General features: G+C 37.4%; 1 protein-coding gene across 11 annotated transcripts in view; it reads left to right on the top strand.

Moving 5' to 3' along the window:
- Positions 1-23,723, top strand: part of LOC138759300 (dual specificity mitogen-activated protein kinase kinase 4-like) — a 143,635-nt gene that overhangs the window by 95,364 nt on the left and 24,548 nt on the right. For 7 of the 11 annotated variants that reach the window (XM_069929498.1, XM_069929494.1, XM_069929496.1 and 4 more), the window contains 7 exons: positions 11,266-11,440; positions 17,320-17,439; positions 18,275-18,301; positions 19,270-19,401; positions 19,811-19,930; positions 20,447-20,498; positions 23,093-23,220. In XM_069929498.1, coding sequence (XP_069785599.1) covers positions 11,266-11,440; positions 17,320-17,439; positions 18,275-18,301; positions 19,270-19,401; positions 19,811-19,930; positions 20,447-20,498; positions 23,093-23,220 — 754 coding nt within the window. The remainder of the gene's footprint in view (positions 1-11,265; positions 11,441-17,319; positions 17,440-18,274; positions 18,302-19,269; positions 19,402-19,810; positions 19,931-20,446; positions 20,499-23,092; positions 23,221-23,723) is intronic. The other 4 variants (XM_069929505.1, XM_069929502.1, XM_069929495.1 and 1 more) reach the window with 3 other exon arrangements.

Raw genomic sequence — 23,723 nt, 5'->3', positions numbered from 1 at the left:
CCTGTTATCTCATTTGGGGTTAAGTACCTTGTAATCCAATTTCCCTTGTGCTCATTGCCTCTCCTGACTGTCACTACCCACCTGTCCGGAGGGTAATTTGCAGCAACTAATTGACCCACCAAACAGGACATCTTTGGACTATCTTGGGTAAACTGTGCAGCCATGTGGAGAATGTGAAAACTCAATACAAACAGCACTAGAACCTAGGTAACCTAAAATTACCGGTACCTATTTTTGTAATTCATTTGCATTTTTTTATTCTCCTATTGCATCTGAACAAAGATGTTAAGTGCTTTGAAAGTGTGGACCAAAGCTAACTTTTTCTTAATCTCTTAACATGGATTTTATAGGTTATTAATTTACAGACCTTGCACTTTTTGTGGGACATAAAATGCCCAGGGTAATTGCAGTTGTGTTCTTGATAAGAGGGAGAATATATGAAGTTTCATTGGTATGCAGAATGTAGTTTCAATTTTGCTCTTATTTTTCAGTTACTTAAGTAAACATGTGGTGATTGGATATTTTGCTGCTATGCGTTACTCCTGAGTTTTAATCTATGATATAAAGAATTCAAAAGAAGTTGATCAACATATGTGAAAGAAAATAAGTTGTTATGTTTAAGTTAAAGAGAAGGTAATGAGAGGAATCTGATTGGTCCTATGTGGGCTGGTATGGATCCAATGGGCTGAATAGCAGCTTCCCTTTGGAAATGTTTATCCTAGCATTTCTATATTAACTGAATATATCAATTGAGAAAAGATTGGCAGAATGAAAAAGCAATAATTATGTTATTTATTGTATTATTTGTCAAAAATGTAGCCTCCTTTAACAAAATTCTGACACATTTCCTGCAGATACAGATGAGGTCAGGCAACATCTGTGAGGAAAAAAATTAGTTATTGTATTAAGTCAATGAGCAGTTGTAATGAATGGCCATTGATGCTGTTTGATATCCCCAGAATTTGCTGATTTTATTTTAGATTACCAGCATCTGCCATTAATTATTTTTTTTGCAGTGCTTTTGAGGGTCTGTAGGTATTCAATGGTATGAACATTGAATTTTCCAGTTTCAGGTATCCCTTACCTCCTGTCCTTTCCTCTCGCTCTTTCCTCTTCTGACCCAATTCTGGTTCTCCCACTTTACCCCTTTTCTCATTCCATCCCCCATCATCTTTTTATCCCTATCCCCTTTCTGGTTGAATTCACAAACTAACTCACACATTTCACCCACTGGATCCCCTCCACCATCTGGTTCTGCCCTTTACATCTTCTCTAATGGTTCCTATTATCACTTTCCTTCATTGTCAGATTCTGGCATTGATAGCTATTGTTTTCATGCTTATTCCTTCCAGCAACTCTCCACCTTTGATTGATGCCCATTGGGCCACATCCTACCAGCTTTTTCCCCTCTGCCTTCTTCAACCTGTTTCTACTCTAGCCTGATACTCTCTCTCTCTAGCCTGATACAAGCTGTTGTTCTTCACTGCTTTTCAGTTCACCTATCACCCACTGTGACCACTGTCTCTCCCCTGCAATCCTCTCCTTGTACTTCCCATCTTCCCACTCCACTCAGTTTTGATGCAGGGTCTAAGTCTGAAACATTAATAATATTTACTGCCCCCATCTCCCCTCTGCATCATCACCCACCAAATAAAAGCTGCTTGACCCACTGAGTTTGTCCAACAGTTTGTTTCTTTGCTTTGGATTTGCAGTATCTGTAGTCTCTTGAGTCTCCCAAACAAAGGGAGGCTCATGTAGATTAAATTGCACAATTTTCTTGTTAAAATAGCGATTTAAGCTTATAGTAATTTCATTATATGCATGTTAACAAGGAGCTCAGCTGGACTGGAAATGTATTGTGGTTCTTTACTCATTAAATACCCGAAGCATAATGGATCTATTATGCTTTTGGTATTTAATGAGTAATCTTGCTTTATGTAGTTGGTGGACAATACTGTGTAATTGACCTGATGTTTAAACCAGTATTTGATCTAATGACTCTTTTTTAACATAATGAACATCCAATCGATGTTAATATATTAAGATGATGCAAATATTTACAGTAAGCAAAGTACAGTATGCAACATGCGTTTTTAGTACTGTATGTTAACTTGACAAAGGAAAGGTAATAATTGGGGAGTATATTAAGTTAACTGGGCAAATCTAAAATTAGATTTGCATGATCTGTTCCACTGCTTTGGATATGCCCTCTTGATAAAGCTCTTGAGAAGAATTATGTGGAATAATTTCCTTGGCAAAAACAGATCCGTAGTCTGAGAGTGGCTTGGACACTCTTAACAATGTGTAGCCATAAGTCTGGATAAAGCCTCACCTAACGAGAAGTTAATATAGATTTAGAAGTTAATGCATCAAAATCTCCCATCTCTTGGTCTGTCCCAAATTTTCCGACTTCATTAATTCATTTCAATCCCAACTCCATGCCAACTCATTGATTGGTTAAAGAAAAATTAAAATGTCCTATTTGCATTTCTTTCTTTTAATGTTCTTGGAGATTTAAATTGCACAACTGTAGATTTGTTTCCTATCTTGTTTTGAGAGTTCGTAGTGTGAATCAAAATGTGTTTCTGCTTAAATTTAGTTAAAACTGGAGTGCCTCATCATTTTCTTTTCTCCACTAGTTTTGTATCTTTCTTGATGAAGGGATGTGGCTAAAACATTGACCATTAATTTTCTCCCACTGATGCTGCTCAGCTGGTTGAGTTCCTCCAGCAGATTTCGTTAAGCAGGAGAATGTTAGTGTTTTATTTAACTGGTAAAAGGAGTAATTCTGACTGATGTGAGATTTTGAAATACCGTATAGTCAAGTCTTGAAACTCTCAAAATATGGGGGTCGACATATGCCCAATATATTTTTGAGACTTTAAATTCAACTCAAAAATCCACTGGATGCTAATTCAGTGTATTCAGCTTATGTTGGCCTTTGAAAAACAAACAAAAAATCCAACTACAAATTTTAATTGAAAATTTTATTGAAAAATTAAAGACATTTAGAATCCTTCAAATCACTACAAGCTCGTCCATACTCTCACTGTTTAAACAGTCATCATATGGGTCCCAATCTGTATCCGTTGAGGCGACTTCATCATCACTGTCCCATAATAAATCACCTACCATACCATCAATTGCACAAGTGACACCGCACTTTTTAAATGATTTATTACAGTCTCTACTTTCACTTTATCCCATGCTTTGAGCACAAAGTCACACAGCACACATTGCCCCACCTTTTGTAAATGATTTTTCTGCATTTGTCATCCATGTATTCCATTCTTCATAACACATGGTCTTTGAATGGCTTGTTCAAGTAGACATTGAGAGATTGCAATAGATGTCAAACCACCGGGATAACTGCCAAGTAAGTATTATTTAGTGCTAATCTACTTTTAGTCTTCTCAGTTAAATGGGTAAAAAAACATATCCCAGACCAACAAACTCTGTTCCTTGAGTAAACTGCCTTGCCGCCTGTTCTACACGTTGTTTATCCACAGTTTTACACCATTTTCATCTATCCATCCTTTTCATGAAAATATCTGCTGGGAATTTTATGTTTGGTTTATGTTTGCACTTGAAGATTACCATGAGTCTTAACTTTGTCCTGTTAGCCATGCACAATAACACCACGGTAAACCTGGTCCTTTCATGGCCTGTGCACGGTTTGCACAGTTTTCACACCTTTACATTCCACTGTTCTTTTGCATATCTTGTTGAAATTCATGGAGGTTTAGTCCATATTTCCAATATTTTCCAATGCAATCTGGTGTTTCTGCCAGTGACATATAGTAAACTCGTAAAAACTTACAATTTTATGATCAAGATCATTTGGTAGTTTCTGAGCATTTTTTTTTGTCGTAATACCAGAATTTTCCTATTCATGAAACGGTTGCACCATCCTACTGTAGTTTCAAAATCTTTACTGCGTTTTGGGTGTGATTTTGCCCACTTCAGAGCAAATGCTCTTATTTTCTTTCACTATGTAGCAATCTTGCCTCTGTTCACGTACCCATGCTGTGACGTCATTCATTTTCCATTTCTGGCCAACGAGTGATTCCTCTTCTCATCGAACATTGCCTTTCTGGTATTTTTTTTAGTCTCTTCCTTCTTTCTCCAGTCTCTTACCAACTTCTCATATACATCAAATTTTCTTACAGCAATGCAGTTTGTTGGTTTTCATGGCCATTTCTATCACTTTTAACTTAAAATTTGCTTCATACTTTAGTCCAGTTTTTCTCAGTCTTTTTCTTTCCACTCACATACCACTTTAAATAATGGCTATGCCATCGGTGCTCTGTGATTAGAAAGGGATTGCTAATATGTGAGTGGGAAGGGACGGTTGAGAATCTCTGCTCTAGACCCGATTGTTAATGAAATATTTTGCTTGAGAAAAATTGTCATTGGCCCATTTCTTTTGGGGTTTTGAACCATGCACATAGCGAGTCAATTAGATACGATTAAAACAGTGGTTCTCAATCTTTTTCCACCCACATACCACCTTAAGCAATCCCTTACTAATCACAGAGGACCTATGGCATAGGGATTACTTAAAGTGGTATGTGAGTGGAAAGAAAAAGATTGAGAACCACTGCTTTAGTCATTTTTGCTGGAGCCTCCATGATAACAACCACCTTCAGCCAACGCCTAACAGCTCAGTCAATGCAATTTTTAGGGGTTGACTTATACACCTGATATATGATAAAACCATTAAAATAAGGCTGGAAAAGGTGGTCGACATCTGCCAGTTGACTTTATATGCTGAAATATACAGTACTTTTTGAGAAACCAGGTCGACAGAAATGTTCATTGCATTTAGAAAAAGAGAACTTATGGAAGAGTAAGAAGTAAATTAAGACGCTGCTCTTCAGCCAGAATAGATATGAAGAGCCAAATAGTATCCTGTTCTGTGAATTTCTATAATTTTCCATTAGTCTGTGGGAGTTAGATTTGTCTACAGATCTCTAAATGGAACTTGTGGGGAAAAAAAACGCCGTTCAAAAAATTTTGCTTTTTACCTCATTATAAAGAATGTTAACTATAATGAGGAGTGTAATCTAAACCAACAGTATCATGCTATGTCTTCCAAGTTGAAAAAGAGGTATGCTATTTGACCCATCAAGCCTTTCTTTTCTACTGTGACCCATGGGTTTTGTGATTTATAGGAGTTCCAGCAATTCAGACTATTGAAGTTGCAGAACTTTACTGGAAAAAAAATCACACAATGTTCCATCTCAATAGTTTACTGTGAAAAGTTTGTGTCGTGTTGCAAACTTCCTAATTGGGGGGTGGTGAGAAAGGGAGGTGGTGGAAACATAACATGCCGAGATAGGAAAGGAATACTTGTTCAAAAAGGGTCATTTGAATGAGATAGTGAAGTTAGATTTTTAAAGTATTGTAGTCCAAGGATTTCCTGTAATTTTCCTAATTCCTAACTTTTACTAAATATAACATCACATTTGATTTGCCTTTACTAAGCTTTGCATTATAATTTCATTATTTCATTTCCTGCTTTGTATTTCTCAAGTACTGGGCAATGATTATTTTTAAACTCATGATGTTAAATGAACAAAATTGTTAAATCTGAAAGAAAAATTTCAGAGGATTAATGGAAATGCACAGTTACTATATCTTTTTTGGGAGAATATCAGTTCATTTGTTACAAAACTAAAGATAATAATTGTTGTACATTTGTGCTTTAAACAGTTGGGTTGGATCTTACTGAGATTTTAATGGAACCTGCTGGCATTGAATAAAATTCCTGCTTTGGTTTAATAACTTCAGTATTTGCAAATGTCTGGATATTTAAAACAGGTTGCTGCAATTAATGAGCACACGTTGTATACAGGACACAAGGTTACCAAATATGAAGAATATAAGTACATTTCCAAAAATAAAACAATAATGATATACCCACCCCTTCCACATACAATGTTGTCGGTGACAAAAAAAAGAAAAGAAAAAAATAAATCAAAGAAAAAAATAAACCAAAGAAAAGAATTCTAATCCCCTACCGAAAGTAAAACTGGGATGTTTTGATATAAAATTAAAGGTAGTATTGTTCTACTGAATCTATAAAACATGACTAACTGAAGGAAAAAAAATATATATAAATGCATTCAATGATCAAGACAAACAGATTGAATAAAGCACAAAAATAGTCCTTAAAAGGACTTCAAATTTTATGAAAATTTCTGTTAGTGTCTTTTCTAAATTAAGACATGATAATGATATTCAGTGTTTTTGAGACTTGCTTGTTAAAAAGTTGTCTCATGTCTTTTGAGCAGTTATCAGAGAAATTTAATTGACCAAATTCATTGATTTTTAGACACTTTTAGATCAGAAATTTTGTACAGATTCAATTACCAAAATTTCTCATAACTTGTGAATCTAACAGCTCGATGTTATTTTCAAATTAAAACCTTCCCAGAAGAATTTAATAACCTTTATATATGATACGCTTTCAAAATCGCATCAAGTTTCCCTTGATAAGATGAAAAGAGCATGGAAGCATGATCTACAGTTTTCTATCTCAGGCAAAAATTTGGATTTGATTCTTAAATTAGTTAATCCCTCTTCACTATGTGCTCAACATTCTCTTATTCTTTTCAAGGTGGTGACTTGTATTTCTAAAGACAAATTATCCCGTATATTTTCTGATCTAAATCCCCTGAAGTGACAGATGTAACGATGGGGAAACAACCTTGATACATATGTTCTGGTCTTGTTGAATTCTTGAACCTTATTGGAGGGATTTTTTTGTGTTTTGTCAATAATATTATGTGCTAATCTTGAACCTTATCCTTTAATGGCTTTGGAGTGTTAGATGATATTAACGAGCTATTTTCTTCATCTGATTGTCAAGTCCTACTATTTACAACTCGTGGCACAAAGAGCGAGTCTACTTAGATGGAAAGATCCTGTTCCTCCCACTAGTACTCAGTGCTGCAATTTTAATGGTTCAAATGTTTCAATGACTAAAACATTGGAAAAAAAAAATTACTTTCTCGCATCTTGACAGCAAATCTTGGAATGGGGTCTTGACTGTCTTCAAAGCTTTCAAAGATGTTTTGGTCATGTAGTTTCCTTGTTGCACTACTGGACATGTTACCATCATCTAGAATACCGTGGACCAGGATGATGGGTCCTTCATATCCTGACTAGTTCAGCATCGACCTGGGGAAAAGCTGGGTAGTTACTCCAAGCAGGATATGGCCCAAAGCTGACAGTTTTCTTTGTTTGGAATAAATTGACAACATATTTCAAATCTGATCAAAATAGCCATTTGAAAAGGTTTTTTTTTAAAACACTCTATATTGGTATAGATTTGCTTATTCAGCCTGTACTAGACCAACAACTTTTCAAGAAAGAGAGAAAAGCATGCATGTGTGTTTCTGACCTGCATGAATATATTTTGCCTGCCTTCCATTTACAGACCAGACAGAGAAGACAATAATACTGGACATACAGTTATTTTTGGAGGTGTGAACGACTGCTCAGTATATTTTAATTTCTGACAGCTGCATGAGAATCTTACCCATGCATGATGATGTTGCCATTGTGTTGATTGTTGGTTGTTGAGGCAGAGTATTTTTTGGGCAGCACTGTTACAGGTGCAAATATTGTTATAAATTAAAATTAAAAAATAAATAAATTAGTGCAGAAGAAGAGAAAATGTACGAGGTTTATTATCCATTCAGAAACCCAATGGCAGAAGGGAAGAAGCTTTTTTTGTACTTCTGGGTTTTCATCTTCAGGCTCCTGTGCCTCCTTCCTGATGGTAGCAGTGGGAAGAGGGCATAGCCTGGATGGAGAGGGTCCTTGAGGAGAGGGGCTGCTTTCTTAAGGCACTGCCCCTTGTAGATGTCTTTGATGGAGTGAAGACTGTTGCACATGAAGGTGCTGGCTGAGTTCACAACTTTTTTTCCTGTCCTGTGCATTGGCATCTCCATACCAGAAAGTGATGCAACCAGTCAGAATGTTCCCATGGTTCACCTGTAGAAATTGGCAAGTTTCTTTGGTGACATGCCAGATCTCCTCACGAAGTATAGCCACTGATGAGCTGCCTTCTTGATTGCGTCGCCATGGAGGCCCCAGGGAAGATCTTCAGAGATGTTGGCACCTGGAATTTGAAGTTCTTAACCCTTTCCAATGCTGACCCCCAAGACTAGGAGTGGTTTCTGTTTTCCTGATTTCCCGCCCCCCTCCCCTGCCCCTCCTGAAGTTCACAATCAGTTTCTTAGTTTTGTTAACATTGAATGCAAGGTTATTGTTGTGACACCACTCAACTAGCTGATTTATCCCACTCTGGTTCACTGTCTCATTGTGATTCATTTGAGCCAGCTGTGGTGAGCTGAAAAGTTATCTCAATAATCTAAGAGAGGGGGAAAAAATGACACTATCAAGGAAAGTGGGAAGAGATGAAAGATAATGGCCTTCATCTTCAAATTTAATTCTCAGAAAGGACACCTTTTACCGATGTACTGTGGAAGTTCAAGACTTTGCACAGACACAGGTTGAAGTCAGATTTTCTTTGCTGATCTTTGATCTACTACACTGCCTTTTGACTCGTGCAGGCTGACTGGGGAGCACAAACTTTGATAGATTTGATTTGCAACAGCTTAAATAAAAGACATTTTATTATTATTATATAAGTTATGTCTTTATTTTTAATTGTTGTGTATTTATGTTCAAATATTTAACATTTTAATAGAATTAGAAATGTAAACATTAAGAATATTTTTGAATGGTTATGTACATCAGAAACATTTTGTCTCCTTGACACTTTTGACATCTGATATGTCCAAGGAATGACTTTAATTAGGTACTTAAGTAGCTTCTACTCATTTATGTATCCGCATTCAATTGGTCAGAAGTAAACTACTAAATGTTAGAAGCCTCTCAGTAAAGCAGATGAACTCAAAAGCTTTAACAACGGACATGTGGGCAGATATCTGAGAGATGGATTATTATTCTGAGAGAGAATCCGTTCCTAAATATTAACTTGGATTGCCTTAGTCTTGAAGGATTTAAGGAAGAGTTTTTGAGGAGTGTCCAAGGAGGAAGGGACATTAACAGACCTGGGAGATGCAATTGGTCAAATTGTGGGACCGTCAATGTGAAGGATTATTTAGGAGATGATGACTATATTTTAAAGTAGGAATGGAAATAAATGAGGATTGAGCAGAAATAAAAATCTTAATCTGGTGAAATACTAATTTCATTAACATATGGGAGGACCTGGGAAAGGTAGATTATCAGCATCTGTGTTGACATCTGCACAGTTGGAAGCATTCACAGGAGAAATATTAAGAGTTAAAAGCCAACCTGTTCCTGTCAATAAAAGTTAGAAATGAACAAACTCTGACAGTCATGGGATATTGCAGAATTGATGAGAAAGGAATTATATGACCAGGTATAGGGAACTGATGGGCGATGCTGGTCAAGGGTTTAAAAAGTGAAGGGAGAAGCTGGAAAGGAAATTGGGGAAGCTAAGAGGGTTCATGAAAAGTCAAAGGCTGACAAGTTTAAGGTAAATCCTAAGGTGTTCAATATGTGTATTAATGACAAAACAATAACTGGCGGGGTGGAGAGTAGGGACAGCATCAATCTACATAGAGACAAAAGGCATAGGTAAGGTCCAAAGTTAATTCTTTTCATTAGTGTTCACAAATGAGAAATATTTTGGTGACGAATTTATTGAAGTGGTATGTGCCGTTCTCCATAAATAAAGGCTTAAAGGAGACCAAGGACAGCACAGTTGGTGTAGCGGTTAGCATACCTTTACAGCACCAGCAATCAGGGCCTGTGTTCGAATCCCACACTGTTCCTAAGGAGTTGGTACATTCTCCCTGTATTTACATGGGTCTTCCCCAGGGGCTCCGGTTTCCTCCCACTATTCAAAATGTACTGGGGGTGGAGTTAACTGGGTGTAAATTGGGCGCACGATGGGCTGAAATGGCCTATTACCGTGCTGTATGTCTAATTTTTTTTTAATTAATTTAAACCCCCAGGACTGGATAGGATATATTTTTGGCTGCTATGGGCATCAGATGAAGGTTGACATTAAAAGACTTTGCTGGACGCAGCTGAGGCCATTAATGATTAGATGACAGCAAACATACCCACCACACCCCCAACCCCTTTCAAGAAAGAGATCAAGGAAAAGCTAAGGAACTGTAGACCTGTGAGCTGAACATCATTGGTTGGAAAATTTTCTGAGGGAGATGATTAATCACTTGGAGAGGTAGGGACTTAACGGAGTACATCAACATGGCTTTGTCAAAAGTAGGTCCTGTCTGACCAACTTAATTAAATTATTTTGAAGAGATAACAAAGTATGTTTATGAGGGAAATATTTCCTATGAAATAAGAACAAACTGAACATGATTAAGACAACAGGATATGATTTTAAAAACTTAAAGGAAGATTTAGAATGAAGGAAATGGCAGTGGACTGATCAACAAAAAGAAATCGGGAGTGATGTTAAAAAATATTGAGGAGGCATAGACAATCAATGGAGGAGTATTATCAGGGAGTTTAAAACATCCTTTTCCATGTATCAAGTAAAATTTGAAAAGAGGAAACTTGCAAAATATCAAATAAATTTGGTTGTCAGATCACTGAAATCAAACTATGCATATCAGTCCTCTATTTTTAACAGGATGGAATGAGAAAGTGTTGAGGTTGTGTTAAACCTGCATGGAACTTTGGTCATACCTCTCACAGAGCACAGTATATGATTCCAGTAACAAAGAAATAGATGGAGGCCCTGAGAAAATGCAACTAGGTATTGAAAACAAATGCACCATTTGGCACCGCAAGGACTTCGAACATTATAGTAAAGAATAAACATGCATGCACGTCTCCTCTTCTTATGTAGCACTTTATCTTCACATTCAATTAGAGGAAGCAATGTTGAACCTTGTCATGACTACATTTTTTGAAAAGATTATTTTCGATTGCATTTGATAATATCTGCGTTAGAAAATAGCTTGGCTAACGGGATGAGATAATAGGTGATGACTGATTTTAATGCAGTTAAAGTCTAAATTAGCTTATTTCTATGGAAAGAGGAAAAGGAACGTTATTGGACACTGGTTCCATAGTTTTGTTTTACAGGCTGTCAAAGAACTTAAGCAATATTTCAAAACAATACTCAGAATAGAAAGAGCTTTTTAAAGCAGCAACAAGTTGTAATTGATCCTGACTAGATTTCCATAGATTTGATGATCATTCTTGAAATCCTTTTTTCAGAGAAAGGCTGCGGACTCATAGCATTGAATCCTCAGGGAAGTTGAAGATCTCTCCAGAACAATTGTATGACTTCACCGCAGATGACCTCAAGGACCTTGGGGAAATAGGACGTGGAGCCTACGGATCTGTGAACAAAATGATCCATAACCCAAGTGGACAGGTTATGGCTGTGAAAGTAAGCATATAACTTCAGACAGACATCCTAATTGCATCTTTGTCATTTTTATTCATCCTCTCCTATTTTTGATGAAAGGTCATAGCTGAACATGTCTATTGCCTTCCTGACCTGCCTCGTTCCTCCAGCATTTTGTGTTGTGCTCCATATAAATACAAGTTCTGTGGTATGTGGCTTGGCACGTTTCTTAAAGATCATGAATAAAGATATTAAAATTATCTTTTCAATCTTATTTGGAAAAATTCTTCCTATATTTTTCTTTGATATTATCCACATTAGCATCCTGGATCTAAACTGTCAGTTCAAACTGTCATCATTTCACTTAAAGTAAAACCAGACACCCAGCACTTATCATTTACTCATGTAGCTTGTTGTCACTTCCAGATGAACAACTTAATTGCAGCTCCTCCCTAGAATTTTCCAGAATAAACATATTTGTCACCACTGTCACTGACTGACATTTGCACTGGCTTGTGAGTGGAATCTTGCATTGGATCTGTTTTCACAAGACATGACTTGAAATTGTCTTTTAGGACATTATCCCCATGAGAATATGAAACATACATCTCAAGTGACCACGTTCAACCCACTGGCATGGGAAGAAAGAAAAGCATTCAATATTGCAATGTAGCAAGATAATTTGAAAGTCCCTTTCTTCAATGCTGTTAAGTTTATTTGTAATTGAAGAAATTATTTTAGCTCTTCAGTAAGTTATGTCCATTCTTAAGCTGATTGCAATCCAAGTAGAACTTAATACTTTATAGGTAGATCATTTTAAATTGGTGTCTATTAACCATATAACCATTTACGGAGCGGAAACAGGCCATGTTGGCCTTTCGAGTCCGCACCGGTTCACTGATTTTGTGCGCCCTCTTCAGGCATTGGTCCCGGTAGATCTTCATTCAATAACGATGGACGAATTCAATGCAGGTGGAATCAGTCGTAGAAATGTTTGTGAAACGTGCAGTTCAATACTTCATAGCTACTCTTCATAGAATATTGTGCAGAAACAGATTCATTCCTTCTGATATCCTGATAATTCAATGCATTAAAAACTAGACTACAATAGACATGAATTTGTATTTAAAGTTTAATATGCATTTTATATGTCAAGCTTCAATTAGCTTGATTTCCAACATTAACTCTATTCTCTGTTCTGCCTCTCAACTTGCAGTGCACAGTTTTGCCGGTTGTTATCACAAACCTCAATTTCATGTTCTATATCTGTCGCTGCCATTGGGTTTTACAACTTGCAGTGGCAGAACATACGTTGACATAGGATTACATAAAAATGATAGCCTAGGGAGCATAACATTCAAACCAACCATCCATAACATTGTTAAGTTGGCTTCCACTTCTTTTGATCTACTTATTTGGCTTGTCCTTTTCCCTTGTTAACATATCAGGTCTGCCTTTAAATTTATATATTTGTTTCAACTAGTCCATTTTGTAGCAATGTCATATCCTACTTGTACTCCAGGAAACAAAACAGCTTATTTTTTGAGTTTGTATAAGACAATCATAATGTTAATGTTTTTTTTTACTTGATCCTTCAAAAAGTGCATTTAACGAGACCTGGAAGTTTTACATTTGTCTCAACTATTAGTCTTGTGTATGTCTTGCACCCTGATTTCATGTAGAATTTGTTGATGTGGGTGATCTCACTGTATGGCCCATTTATTAGATTTTATTTCTAGAATACATAAGTGCAGAAATAGGCTGTTTATCCCATCGAGTCTGCCTCGCCATTTAATCATGAGCTGATCCATTTTTGCACTCAGCCTTACTTCCCGGCTTTCTCCCCATAACCTGTGACACCCTGGCTAATTAAGAACCTATTAATCTCTGAGTTAAATACACAATGACCTGGCCTCCACAGTGGTCTGTGGCAACAGATTTATCACCATCCGACTTCAAAAAAAAGCATCTCTTTTACGCAGGCGCCCTTCAATACTGAAGTTGTACCATCCTGTACTTGACTCCCCACCAAGGAAACAATGTTTCTACATCTACTTTGTTCATGCCTTTCAACATTCAAAATGTCTCAATGAGATTCCCCCTCTTCTCCTAAATTCCAACAAGTACAGGCCAAGAGCTGTCAAATCTTTTCATTCCCAGAATTATCTTTAGTGAACCTTCTCTGAACCGTCTCCAACGTCAACACATACTTTCTTAAATGAGGAGCCCAAAACTGCTTACAATGCTCCAAATAAGGTCTCACCAGTGCCTTATAAAGCCTCAATGTCACATCTCTGCTCTTATATTCCTCTTAAAATGAATGCCAGCAATACATTTGCCTTCTTCACCACCAACTCAACATGCAAGTTTACTTTCAGGCTACTCCCAACGAGAACTCTTTGGACCATTTGCATCTGGATATTTTCCATTTTCTCCCCATTTAAAAAATATAGTCTGCCCGTTTTATTTTTTTCTACCAAAGTGCCATGACCTTACACTTTCCAACATTGAATTATATTTGCCACTTCTTTGCCCATTCTCCAAATCTGTCTAAATCCTTCTGCAGCCTCCCTGTTTCCTCAACAATATCTTCATATCATCTGCAAACTTGGCCACAAAACCATTCATTCCATTATCCAAATCATTAATATGCCACAGAATTACTAGAATGTGATCACTGTCACCCAACTCTCTGCTTCCAATGTTCTACTTACACTAGTATGTTTTCTGCTGTGCTGTGGATTCTTATCATTGTTAGGTAGCTTCAAGTGTGGCACTTTGTCAAAAGCCTTCTCTATCTAGCCTGGTTGTCACTTCTTCAAAGTATTCCACGAGGTTTGTAGAGCAAATTTTTCCCTTAAGGAAACCATGCTGTCGTTGGCCTCTCGTGTTATGTGCCTCCAAGTACTCTGTAACCGTATCCTTGACAATTGACTTCAACACCTTCCCAACTTCTGATATCTATAATTTCCTTTCTGCTGCCTCCGTCCCTTCTTGACTAGGGGGGTGACACTTGCAATTTTCAAGTCCGCCTGGACCATACCAGAATACATTGATTCCTGAAAAATAATTACCAATGCCTCTATAATTTCTACCACTACTTCTTTCAGAACCTGACGGTGCAATCCATTTCATCTGGGAGACCATTCAACTTTCTGAACACCTTCTCGTTTGAAATAGTAATTGCACTCGCTTCGACATCTGGCACATTGCTAATGTCTTCCACAGTGAAGACTGATACAAAATGCTCATTTAGCTCCTCAGCCATCTCCTTGTCTGCCATTATTATTTCTTCAGCATCATTTTCTAATGGTCTTGTATCGATTCCACATCTCTTTTGCCTTTTGTATCCTCTTTGATATTATTTGCTGGCCTACTTTCAGACTTCGTCTTCCCTCCATATGAGTTTGCCTTTATTTTCCTGTCAGCCACAGTTGTGACATTTTTTCATTTGAATATTTCCTCTTTTTTTGTTATGTATTTATCCTGCACATTCCTCATTTCTTGCAGAAACTTCATCCATTGCTACTCTGCCATCATCCCGTCTACTGCCACCTTCCAATCTACTTTGGCCAGCTCCTCTATCGTACCAATTAAATTCCCTTTACTCCACTGAAATACCTTGTTAAATCTCAAATTGTGATCACTGCTCCCAAATGGTTCCTTTACTCTAAACGCCCTAATCCCTCTGGTGCATTGCACTGTATCCAGTACTTTACAGCCAAACCCTTCATCGGCAAGCTGCTCTAAAAAGGCCATCTCATAGGCTTTCTACAAATTCTATAACCTGGTTTTTCCAATGAACTTGCATGTTAAAATCCCCCATTGCTACCATAATATTGCCCTTCTGACATGCCCTTTCTCTTTGCTGTTGTAATTTGTTGTTCACATCCTGGCTACTGTTGGAGGTCTGTATATAAACTGCCAACAGTGTCATTTAATCCTTGACATTTCTGAACTCAACCTTACAATGATTCTATGTCCCCTGATCCAATGTCACCCCTTTTTAATGATTTAATATTGTTCCCTAATCAGCAGACCCATGCCACCCTCTCTGCTTACCGGCCTATCCTTTTGATCCGCTGGGTATCCTTGGACATTAAGCTTCTCATGATATCCATCCTTTAGTCCGAAGGCCACAACATTATACCCACCAATGTGTAAAAATCATCTATTTTATTTCTTTTGCTGCATTAATTTAAATACAAAACCATTAGTCATTTATTTGTTACTTCGACTCTGTCCCTGTTACTTTGCAACTCATCCCACTGGCTGCAATCTTTCCCTATGTGCCTATCCTTCCACACAAACTCCCTGCCAGCTGTCCCGACTTGTGTGCCAACTGCCTCTTCACTTTGGTTACAACCCCCCCCCCCCCCCCCCCACCTCAGCAAATCTAGTTGATTCTTCTATGCCTGCGATTAATTTAACACATCCCCTTGTTCCTCCGACAAGCTGCTTTTAATTAACCTATCCTTGCATGTGAGTTTTTGGGTTAAAACTAAGCTTGCTGTGACTTAGCAACAGTGGAAAACTGTTAGTTCAGTGGAAGATCGTGTGATTTCAGGTGTCACTATTTACAGAAGTCCTAAAGAAAATCAGCAGGGAACCAGCAGTTGACCCTGAGTTCGTGTAGCATGCGAGTTTCCATTGTGCTGTCAACTCAGCCATTAATGTTTTTCTATAATAATCTTGGATTAACTGGTAAAGTGGGCCAAGGAATGGCAGATGGGAGGTGTTGCACTTCGGTAGGTTAAGCCACAGCTGGACATGCACGGTGAATTGGATAACAGGCACATCGTTCCATGAAAATGGTGATGCAAAAAGACAAGTCGGGACAGCTGGCAGGAAGTTTGTGAAGAAGACATTTGGCAATGAAAACCGGAGCAGATGTTAGTGAGACTACACTTGGAGTAGAGTAAACAGTGTTGGTCACCACGCAATAGAAATTATATCATTAAGCTGGAAATGGTGCTGAAATGGTTCATGAATGTGGGGGTCATGGCTTGTTTTATAAGGAGAGGTTGGAACATTTCTTGCAGGAACGCAAGAGGTTAAATGGAGATATAAGAGAGATTTATAAAGAGGCATATGGATTAAGTAAATAGTTAAAGCCTTTTCCTCCCAGAGTAAATGAATGTAAGCTGGAGGACATAGATATGAGATGAGAAGGGATTGATTTAGAGAGAGAGTGTAGACAATTCTCATGTTCAACAGACATTTAGGTACATCTATCGAAAGGTTTTAGAGGGATATGGTGAATGAATGGAAATGGGATAAAATGGGTCAGCGTGGACAAGTTCCCCAATAGTTATAAGATAACAAATGTGAAATGTCATTGAAGTGCATGATATTTCCAGAAACATGTACCTTAACAAAAAATTAAACCATCAGAGAATTATTTTATCATTGGATAATTATTAGTAACCATAATGGAATAGATTTAATGCATCTACAAAGAATTCTCCAGCACAGCACAGGCTCTTCGACTTTCATTATTGTGCTGGCTCATATATTCCTTAAAAAAAAGTACTAACCCCCTCCCTTCCTCTAACCCTCTATTTTTCTTCCATTACCTTTAACCCTCTATTTTTCTTCCATTACCTTTAACCCTCTATTTTTCTTCTATCAATGTGCCTGTTTAAGAGTCTCTTCAATGCCCCTAATGTTTCAGCCTCCACCACCATCCCTGGCAAGGCACTTTCTAATTTTGTGTCATTCAGAACAATCTACAACTTGTTCTTGTTCAATTTAAATGGAGAAAAAAATTCTGAAAGTGTCCCCATGACACTGGGGATCTTAAGCTATTAGAAGCATAAAGCTACAAGAGTTTTTTTTTGGTTTGGAAAAAGTGGAGCACCTTGGTGCTGTATAGAAAGCTTTGGAATAACACTTCTTCCAATGTATGCTTATCTTTTCAGCGAATTCGATCTACAGTGGATGAGAAGGAACAGAAACAACTTCTTATGGATTTAGATGTTGTAATGAGGAGTAGTGATTGTCCATATATTGTTCAGTTTTATGGCGCACTCTTCAGAGAGGTGAGCAAATGACAAACTATCCAGCAACAAAATTTTGATTTGTGAAAGTTCAAAGTAAAATTATATTGATTCTCAAATGAGAGATCTTTACCTGTGAACATTAGAAATACTTGTACAGCTCATAATGAAAGAGAACCTGAATTTTACAGATTGATTTGTAATGCACCAAAAATAGAAAGTGATCTGAACTATTTTTTTTTTAATTTTGAAATTTAGACAGCATGGTAACTGGCCATTTTGGCCTAATTGCCTCCCAATCAATCTACATCCCCAGTATGTTTCGAATGGTGGGAGGAAATTGGAGCCCCTGGGGAAAACTCTCATGCAGAAACAGAGAGAACATACAAACTCCTTCCAGACAGCGTGGGATTCAAACCCCGGTCCCGATTGCTGGCATTGTAAAAATGTTACGCTAATCGCTATGCCAACTGCAGCTCATTTCAAATTCCCAACATAAGCAGTGTTGGAAAATTGCAACTGTGAAAGGAAAAGATGGGGTAATATTTTCAGGACAACTTCATCAGATTTGGAGGAAAAATCACTGTTGAAATGATTTGGGGGGGGCGGGAAATAAAGAAGCCACAGGTTGTTAGATAAAATATAAGAACTTTTCATTGAATCAATAGAAGGACATAAAAGTAACAAAAAGTATTTGTGGATAATTTATTGAACAGAGTGAATGTAGGAAAGACAGGGAAATGGAGGAGAGGAGAAAGTTTGATGCACTAGGTTGTAACAAAAATTTTGCCATTATCGCATTGTTCTTCCTTTCCTCATTTCTGACCCTTCTTTGGATATTACCTGATGCTAAGACCAACTTTTGCTTTGAGAACAGAAATGGAGAGCGGAAGGACAAATTCAGGTAAATTTCAAAATCTGAATTTGAACCAGTGAATCACAAAAAAACAGCAGGATAAAGTTGAAAGTTTCTTAAGCTAATTGAGAGTGGTTGAAAGTATCAGATTAAAGGTTAGAAATGAGGAGGTAAACAAAAGTAGCAATCTGTAATATTGGTGTTAAAATGCAGTCAAAATTGAAAGGCTTAAATTTGTCTTTAAATCCTTTTTAATATATTTTTCTTGGAATTTACAATTATTCAAAATTAAACCATACAGTTATATTTTAAGATACAATTGCAGAAGAAAAAAATCCCATCCATTTAGCAAGGTTAGGAGAAAATCTAACGTGGATATCAAGTGATGACTGCTCGGAAACCGACAATACATCATCGAAATTTAGATCAATCTTAAAACATTGGATTATGGTAATAGTCCGTAAAGGAACCCATGTCTTTAAGAAATTAATATTTAAATATTTAATGCCATAACTAAATCCTTTTGACATTCCTTCATATTACAGTTCATTGTTAGAAATATCTAACTGTAATAATTTCCGAGTAAATGCAGCGATATCTTCAACATTGGAATCGGGAGCTGTATTAGAATTCATGAAAATCAAGAAACTGCAGATCCCAGAAATCTGAAATTAAAAAAAAAACAGAACTGCTGGAAAGACCCTTAGTCATCTGTCTGAAATTTTAACTCTGTGTTTTGACAGATGTTGTCTAACTTGCTGATTATTTCCAGCATTTTCCGTTTTTACAGAAAATTGTATGTCCTAACACTTTATAATTTGATATCAAATTGATGAGTCAGTCCATGACTCTTGATGATTTATAGCTATGCGCCGCTTGTTCAGTGATAACCTGCTAACTTTGAGTTGGGCAGTTGGATCCCAAATCTCCAAGCAGATTGCCAATTGTGAGCATGCAAGGAAATTGCATGATCAGCCCAAGCATGGGCTGATGATGTCACCTCTTTTGTCTCATAGATGATTGGCACGGAAGATCAAGCTGATGTCTCTTGGCTGTGTCCTTCCTTGCTGGGGATAGTGGCCTCCTACCCACCCCACACTGCAAAGAGGGCACAGTTGATAAATATTAGCCAGTTTCTGGAGGGAAAAGTGAGTTTGAAAAATGTTTCTAAAAGTTAAAGCCTGCCATTTATCTAATTGCTTGCCTATCGCGCACTATTTTCTGGTATTTTGGATAATATAGGCCAGCCATTCTCAATATTTTTTTTTTCAGTATGGCTCCCCCCCCCAAGACCCTGCTCAAATTTTTTGGGCCCCTTTCCCTGTGAAGCAGTTAAATTTTGGTTTCTTCTCCATATCTCTCCTACCCCCTACATAAAAATATTTAAGTTACATGAGGTGTAAAGAAAACAAGGCTTTTACTTAAATGTGCTGTGGCCCCCAGGGAGCCATAGGACCCCATTGAGAATGGCTGATATGGGCAATGTTAACCAAATTCTGTCCCAAATAGTCACTTCTCAGGAGGTAAATTTGATCCTTGCCTCTTATTTCTTTTCAGGGCGATTGTTGGATATGTATGGAGCTCATGTCTACCTCATTTGACAAATTCTACAAATATGTATATGGTTCATTAGATGATGTTATCCCAGAGGAAATCTTAGGCAAAATCACATTAGCTGTAAGTAACCTTGATGTTTTGTTTTTAAAAAAGGTGTCATCTCTGCAAAATTCCAAAATGAAATTTTTAATTGTGCAACAGTTTAAAGATATCAGCTTGTTTCTTACTGAATGTCACCATTCATCTTAGTTTGGCCAAAAATAGTTGACTTCCCTGTAAATTAATTTAAGAAGATTATTCCGTTGTATATTTAACTGTAGTAAAACACTTTTCATCTTTGTAGCTATAGAAAAAACACTGCAAGATCAAAGTAGCTAATATTATTTTTTTTAAATATTGGCCTAGAGAACCATCAAGGGTTTTTCCAGCTGGCTTGGGTATTTTTGAAATATTTTCATTCATAGAATTCTGGAAAAGTACAAATTGCATATTTTGGTATTTGTGGCTTTTTTAGAACCATTGTTGACCATAATATTTCTTGTGTTTTGTTTTATATCATATGATGGAATATTTGTTTTTGTTTATTGTGATTGGCATAAGTCTAATATTTCATAATCCTCATCTGCTCCCTTACAGACTGTGAAAGCACTTAACTATTTAAAAGAAAACTTGAAAATAATTCACCGAGGTAAGCATTTAGAATATAGCTTTAAAAGGAGGATACTGTACAAATAACTATCTCAAAATGCATTTTAAATGTCAGCAGCTGTTGGGCTCTTCTGAAGATGCTACCTCACAGGTCTAGAGGTCTGCATTCAATTGTCACCTCGAGTGCTTTCTTTGAGGAGTTTGCCAGCTTTCCCTGTGATTGCATGGGTTCTGTGGGTCAGTTGGTTAAATGACCACTGCAGATTGCCCCTGGTGTGTAGGGTAATGGTAGAATCTGGGAAGGAGTTGATGTCATAGTTGATAATTGTGGTCATTGAAATATCTGGGCTGCAGAATATACCCATCATAACCAAAGTTCAACCTCCCATCCATTGAAGACATGTAGGTGAAACACTGCCTCATGAAGGTAACCATCATCAGAAAGGACCCCCATCAATCTGGACACAGCCTCTTGCTGCTATTTTGTGGAAGAAGGTTCAGAAACCTTAAGTCCAACACTTTGGGTCAGACTTTTTTTTTCAATGGCTATCAGGCTCGTGAACCTCTTATTACCCCAATAAAACTACTCTGCCACCACAAAAGGCAAGTCTTCACTTTTTGAAGTGCCACTTTTTTTCTCTCGCACTCCTATAATTTTGAATACTTATTGTCTGTCTTTTATACTATCTTCTGTATAGTGATTTAATGTAAACTTTTTTTTTGACAAAATAACAGTTTGGCTGCAGCAAATAAGAAATTTAGTGCAAATGCACATGTGCATATGGCAATAAACTCATTATCATCAGAATGTAGGGAGAATGGTATTAACATAAATAGGTTATCGATCGGCGATGCCGATTCAAATGGCTGAAGAGTCTGTTTCTTCACTTTCTCTCCATGACTGTAAAAAGTGCTATTTTTATTTAAAGTGTACCATTTCAGATTTCTCTTCAAGATAATTATTTGTGATATTTATCAATGGAAACAGCAAAAATTTACTTTTATTTTGAAGAAATAAAGAAAATATGTAAATGCAAGATTTGTTATAATTTCTGTCGATTGTAAATAGCATTCATAAGCCATGAAGCTTAAATTTGGTCTATTATTCGATAATAAGGTGGCAGATGTTTTTCTTGTGTCCATTTTCCCATCAGATTCTGATAGTTAGTGATTCCCTTTGCATCCACAAAACATCAATCTTGTTCTTGATTCAATTTAAGGACTGAGCTTTTCATGGGAAAGGATTCCAAAGATATTCAACTCTCTGGACAAAAATATGTTTTCTTGTCAAACTTAAATCAACAATTTTTTTTTTGCCATTGCAGTATTTTACCATCTTCATTCATCAACATGTCGTTAGATTTATGGAGAGATTTCAGCTAGGATCACCCTTTATTCCTCCAAATATCAGAATATTCCTCTCATTGCTGCAGTCAGAGCTTCAAAAGGGCATCAATCATCCCAGTGCCCAAGAAGAGCGGTGTGAGCTGCCTCAATGACTACCACCCAGTGATGAAATGCTTTGAGAGTCTGGACATGACCAGAATTAACAGGTACTTCAGCAAAGGTCTGGACCCACTGCAATTCATTATTATCACACTCGCTCCATAGCAGACGCAACATCACTGGTTCTCTGGATCACCTCGAAAACAGCAACTTATGCATACAGCTACTCTTCATCAAGGACAACTCACCCTTCAACACTATTATTCCCTCACTGCTGGTCAAGAAGCCCTTGGACCTCTGCAACTGGATCCTCGGTTTTCTCATTGGAAGACCACAGTCAGTACGAATGGGAAACCGCGTCTCCTCCTCACTGATTATGTGCACCTCAAGGATGCATGCATCTACTGTGCTACTCATTATGTGTGGCCAGGGACAATTCCAATGTTACCTACAAATTTGCCGATGACACCACACTTGCCGGCAGAATCACAAACGGTAATGAGGAAGCGTAGAGGAGGGTGATGGATCAGCTCATTGAATAGTGTCACACCAACAACCTTGTGCTCAATGTTAGCAAAACCAAGGAGATGAGTGTGGACTTAAGGAGGAAGTCAGGAGAACATGACCCAGTCGTCATCGATGGCTCAGCAGTGGAGAGGATCAAGTACTTAAATAAACTGAGGGACTTCACAATCTGATATGAACATGGACAGGTTAGCCTTGGTATTTTTAAAAAGGATGAAGAGTTTTAGCCATGTGACCTTCCAATACTAGTATTCTGGATTTCATTGGTAGTACATCTCCTCTGCTCGGTGGTCTGTATGAGATGATTCTCTGTTATTTTGCACTGTGACTTGTATCAAGGAATTAAGTAGGTCAAACTGGAACAAACATTTTGGCTTTGAGAAGACAATTCAGTACACATCATCAATTGAAAAAAGGCCAATTAAACGTTTCAAGTGGATAAACATTTTGCATTTATTCACTGAACCTTAGAGGAATTCGGTTTCTCTCCGTAAATTGTTATTGCTGTTGTGACCAATGTTTAAGAACACAGTTGATGTTTATAATGTTCTTGCATTTATCCTCTGCAGTGAATCACTTTAATTCTGACCCATTTGAAAGAAAAATTAGTTCTTTAAAAATCAAGTTTTATTACATTTTACTGACTACATGTTTATTTTGCAGATATCAAGCCTTCCAATATTCTAATGGACAGAAATGGCAATATTAAACTTTGCGATTTTGGTATTAGTGGACAACTAGTAGATTCTATTGCCAAAACGAGGGATGCAGGATGCCGACCATACATGGCAGTAAGGAAAAAATATTTGATTTTCAATTATATTATCCCCTGTTCATCTGAGCCTTTTATTGTTTTAAGATTGACTGTACTTTGGTTTTTGACGACGCCACACTCCAAAGGGAAATTGGTCCAACCCTCTTCAATTTATGAGAAGGCATCTCATAATTTTAAACTCCTTAGGATTGGAAAGCTTAGGAAGAGATTTAATTAGTGTAACCAACACCAGTCCAATCAAATTGGGATTGTACCCGCTGGAGTTTAGAAGATTGAGAGGGGATCTCATAGAGACCTATAAAATTCTGGCAGGACTGGACAGAGTGGATGCAGATGGGATGTTTCCAATGATGGGAAAATCCAGAACCCGGGGCCATGGTTTGAGGATAATAGGCAAACCATTTAGGACCGAGATGAGGAGGAATTTCTTGACCCAGAGGGTGGTGAATCTGTGGAATTCATTGCCACAGAGGGCAGTAGAGGCAGGTTCATTAAATATATTTAAGAGGGAATTAGATC

Source organism: Narcine bancroftii, chromosome 3 (assembly GCF_036971445.1).
Source record: "Narcine bancroftii isolate sNarBan1 chromosome 3, sNarBan1.hap1, whole genome shotgun sequence".
Taxonomy (NCBI): domain Eukaryota; kingdom Metazoa; phylum Chordata; class Chondrichthyes; order Torpediniformes; family Narcinidae; genus Narcine; species Narcine bancroftii.
This window is presented reverse-complemented; position numbering and strand designations above follow the sequence as displayed.